Source organism: Anoplophora glabripennis, unplaced genomic scaffold (assembly GCF_000390285.2).
Source record: "Anoplophora glabripennis isolate ALB-LARVAE unplaced genomic scaffold, Agla_2.0 scaffold1620, whole genome shotgun sequence".
Taxonomy (NCBI): Eukaryota; Metazoa; Arthropoda; class Insecta; order Coleoptera; family Cerambycidae; genus Anoplophora; species Anoplophora glabripennis.
Window position 1 is genome coordinate 12,356 of NW_019417703.1, and position 4,896 is coordinate 17,251.

The following is a 4,896-nucleotide window of genomic DNA, read 5'->3' on the forward strand; positions in this document are numbered from 1 at the left end:
ATATTCAATAGAGCATGCAAAAAATATTAATTAAAAGAATTTTATAGACTTATACTTTATCAAAAAAGTCATGCATTTAAAGAAACTTGAATCAAATTCAAGACTTCCAGGAGATAAGATACAATAGCGGTAAGCTATTTTCAACTATCCTCTTTCTATATTTTTTGCTCATTCATACAGACCACTCTTTTAGAATAACCCTGGCGATATTGTAAATGAAACAAATATTATTTTTGCTGGTATTTCTTTATTGTCACGTTTGTATTATGTTATATCAAGTTAAAATTTTGTTCATTTTCCTCCCATTCCTCCCATGCTTCCTCCCCCACTTCCTCCCATGCTTCCGCCCATGCTTCCACCCATGCTGCCTCCTGAGCTTCCTCCCATGCTTCCTGTGGCATCCATTCCCCCGCTTCCTCCCATTTGTCCTCCGCCGGAACCTCCAAACTGTCCTTGTCCTTGCCCTTGAGCGAATGCCTTATTTTCAGCCTGAAAAAAAAATGCATTCAATTTTTATCAAAGTTGAAAACTTGAAATGTTATTGTTATAAAAAAAATAATCTATAAAGGGTGAACAAATTGCTTTTATGTTTAAATCCAAAAAGAAAATGTACACTTCGTCGAATTTTCAGTGATTTGTATAAAAATATACATACCATTACAGCAACGATGAACAAAACGGCGAAAACAAATTTCATTTTGAAGTGTCTAAGTTTGTATGTACTGCGTTGACTGTGTACTGACCATTACTTCTAATACTTTGTGTTTATATACTGAATTCATTACAAAAAAAATGCAACAAATTTTGTACAGCGGCTATTTTAATGCACTTAAATTATTGCAATTTTCAAGTAATTATACTCATTTTTTTAAATAATAATAATAATAATAAATCGTCTTTATTAGAAGCAGATAATGCATATATAAAAATGAAGAAATAGAAAAAAATAAAGGGAACAATTCATGGCGAAGTCTAACAAAAGCTATTCACACTCAACTATAAATGTATGCGATAGCATGTAATTTCAAATTACATAAAAAACAACAGACAATCGCTCAGAAAAGAATCAATAACACAATTAAAATAAAATGCAATTACCTAACAATAATCAACAGTTTAAAATAAAAATCCTCAACTGTAAACTATAAAATCAGCTGTCCACTCAATAGATATGATTTAAATTTATACTTGAATTTGTTAATATTAAAAATTTTAAAATTATCAGGAAGAGAATTGTATAAAGGGATAGAATTAAAAGTAAAACATCTTTTCAATAGGGCACTACGATGATGTGGCATTGTAAAGGTATTTTTAAATCGGATATTCCTCGAATGAACATTAGGACATTTAACAAATTTAGTTTTTAAAGAATAATAAGGAGGAATGGTTAAAATTGTATGCATAAAATTGACAAGATGGTGACGTCGACGATTCTCCATGTTGAGCCACTTGATCTCTACAATTTTGTGAAAAATATGATCAAATTTTCTTAATCCATGTACAAGTCGACAACATGAATTTTGAACTTTTTGAATTCTATTTTTTTCTTGTACACTAAGGCATGGACCATAGACATAATCACTGTAATTAAAATAGGAGAGAACAAGTGACTCACATAACATAATTTTTAAGTTTTTTATTCAAGATATGACGACTACTATAAATTAATCTAAGCGAAGAATAAGATTTTTGGAGAAATGTTTTCACATGCTGATTGAATCGTAAGTTACTGTCAAGCAAGAGTCACTCCCAGATTTTTTACGCTGTCAGTAATAGGAATTGAAATACAATCAATTATAATATTAAAGTTGAGTCTTAATATTTGTACCATTTTCTTAGTATCAAAAAAATTATTTTTGATTTGCTAGAATTTAATTTTAAATTATGTTCATCAGATTACTTACTACTTACAGTTTGTAACTCATTAATATCAAAATGATAATATAGTTGAGTATCATCAGCATAAGCTTGTACTTTACATTGTTGAATTGATTCTAAAATGGAAGCAGTGTAAATTATAAAAAGTAAGGGACCCAAAATTGACTCCTGGGGTACACCAGAAAGTATTTCTATACTATTAGATAAAATGTTATTAACACATACCTCTTGAGATCTTCCATGTAAATAAGAATTAATAAGATTTAAAGTCGGTTCATCAAACCCATAGTACTTAAGTTTAGAACAAAGAAGCTTATGATTAATTGTGTCAAAAGCTTTAGAAAAGTCCAATAAAACTAAAGCACTAACTAGTCCCCTGTCCTGTGCTTTTATTAAATCATCAGTGACGATAATTAGAGCAGTTGAGGTACTATACCCTTTCCTGAAGCCACATTGCGATTGAGGTAAGAGACTATTATTTACAAAATGACTATAGTGTTAATGTCATAGATGCATACCGAGATTCCTTCCCAGACTAAGGCAGTATACATATACAGGGTAATTATCTCGTACTTGAAGATATTGGTACTGGATGGAGTAAATGTGAAAGTATAAAAAACAACTTGTTTTTTTACGATATTATACACTTTAGAAACATTTCGCCGATATTCTTCTTTTATTCAACTTTTATTTTGAGCGGAAATTATTATCGCTAGTACTTATTTTTATCTAACCTTGTATATTTAGTTACATTGGATGGAATTTTTACAAATCCAGTGATAATATGTCATCGATAAAACAGAAATATTCAACCAAAAGCTCAGCTTCAGTTCAGTTAAATTATGAGTAAAAAATATAAAAACCAATATTTTTCCATGATTTTAAACAAACTTCCAGTGAAAATGTAGTCCATCTGAAAGATCGTTAAATTTTGAGTAATTTTTGTAATATAAAGTTTATTTCTTTTTATTTACTTGTTTTCGAAATATGTCGACTTCAATATGCAATGTACGATGTAACAGGAAAATCTATTATTTTATTTAAATCACACTGAGACAAAATATTCTTTTAAAATATTTTTATAATGACTTTATTCATACCACATACTAATTAATAAACATGCATTTCCACATTCCAAGGATCAAAAAATTTGTTAGTATCGCCACACCATCTATACAGAAAGATTTGAACTAACAATTCCAACTGCAATTTGAAGCTATTCGAGGGACCTAACAACCCCAGTTTCCGGAACTAAAATAAATTTCTTCATTTCGGAGATATTAGCAGCGGGAGTGTTAAATGGTACACCCTGTATATATACAGTATTACATACAGTGTGTCCAATTAAGTCGGCACCATGTGGGAAACTTTTTTATTATTGGTTTTATGAAAAAAAGTTATTCTTGATAAAAAGTTTTGCATGGCCTAAAACCCAACAAGAAGTGATCAGATTTCAATTTTTTGCAGTCGTATACGAGGTTTAACGAAATATGTAAATTTTGCTCAAGAATAAGGTACCTTTATTTTTTACATCTACAGTCGTTATTAAGAAAAGTTTATCCCAATAGAAAGCTACTGTACAATATTATCCATGTATCTACCATTAAAAACAATCTTTACAACAAGTACTTAAATTATAATTTAATTTTGCAAATCATAAAACATTTATTGTATTGAATTCATCGGTTTGTTAGAGCATCCTAGATTTATTGTCGATATCTAGACGTAAATTATCTATGTTAATACAAAGAAGAGTTTGTAAAAATAACAAAATTTGGTTTTTAATGGTAGATGGATGATATTGGATATGTAGTTGTACGCATTATAATTAAGACTTCCTATACAGACACGAGAGAGTGCGTATTCTTGCCATTTTACTGTGTTCCATGTGCATTTAAAGAAGCTACTATTAAATTTAAAATATCCAGAAAATAAAATGCAATAGTGGTAAGCCATTTTCAACTATCGTCTTTCTATATTTTTTTGCGCATTCGTACAGTCCAGTCTTTTTGAATAACCCTACCGATATGGCAACCTACGTTATGTTAAATGAAACAAATATTGGTTTTTGCTGGTACTTATTTATTGTCACATTTGTATTATGTTGTATCAAGTTAAAATTTTCTTTATTTTCCTCCCATTCCTCCCATGCTTCCTCCCCCACTTCCTCCCATGCTTCCTCCCATGCTTCCACCCATGCTTCCACCCATGTTTCCTCCCATGCTTCCCGTGGCATCCATTCCTCCGCTTCCTCCCATTTGTCCTCCGCCTGATCCTCCCATTTGTCCTTCACCCTGACCTTGCCCTTGTCCTTGAGCGAAAGCCTTATTTTCAGCCTGAAAAAAAATATATATATTCAATTTTTGTCAAAGTTGAAAACTTAAAATGTCATTGTTATAAAAAATAGTACAATTTTATGAATTTATAAAGAGTGAATAAATTGCTTGTTTTAATAAAAAAAAAATTAAACTTTTGAATTTGCAGTGATTTGCATAAAAATATTCTTTTTAATCAGGATTATGTACCATTACAGCAACGATGAACAAAACGGCGAAAACAAATTTCATTTTGAAGTATCTAAGTTTGTATGTACTGCGTTGATTGTGTACTATTACTTCTAATACTTTGGATTTATATACTGAGTTGATTACAAAAAAAATGCAACAAATTTTGTACGCGGCGGCTACTTTAATGCACTTAAATTATTGCAATTTTCAAATAATTATACCCATTTGTTACATTAAGCCTAACCTGACGTAACATTTATTTAATGACACTTTTTTTTTTAAATGACCATAGTGGTAATACTTACCGCGATTCCAAGCCAGACTAAGACAGTATATACAGGGAGACCCATAATTATATCTTCATTGTAATTCCCTTCCTGTATTTGAAGATATTTACGTGTTTTTTTTAAACAAAACGATCATCCCATTTAACACCACGTATCCTAAATTTTATTTAAATTTTTTACATCCTCACAGTAGGCCCATACAGATTGAGTTTGAGACAGCCTGT

The 4,896-nt window shown here is 30.4% G+C and overlaps 1 protein-coding gene across 1 annotated transcript; it reads right to left on the minus strand.

Moving 5' to 3' along the window:
• Positions 1-4,004: 4,004 nt before the first annotated feature.
• On the minus strand, positions 4,005-4,472 carry LOC108915178 (glycine-rich cell wall structural protein-like). The gene is made up of 2 exons (XM_018721149.1): positions 4,404-4,472; positions 4,005-4,214 (listed from the first exon to the last, which is right to left on the minus strand). The coding sequence occupies exons 1-2, from the start codon at positions 4,443-4,445 to the stop codon at positions 4,005-4,007; spliced, it is 252 nt and encodes an 83-aa protein (XP_018576665.1). The 5' UTR covers positions 4,446-4,472.
• Between the last annotated feature and the right edge of the window lie 424 nt (positions 4,473-4,896).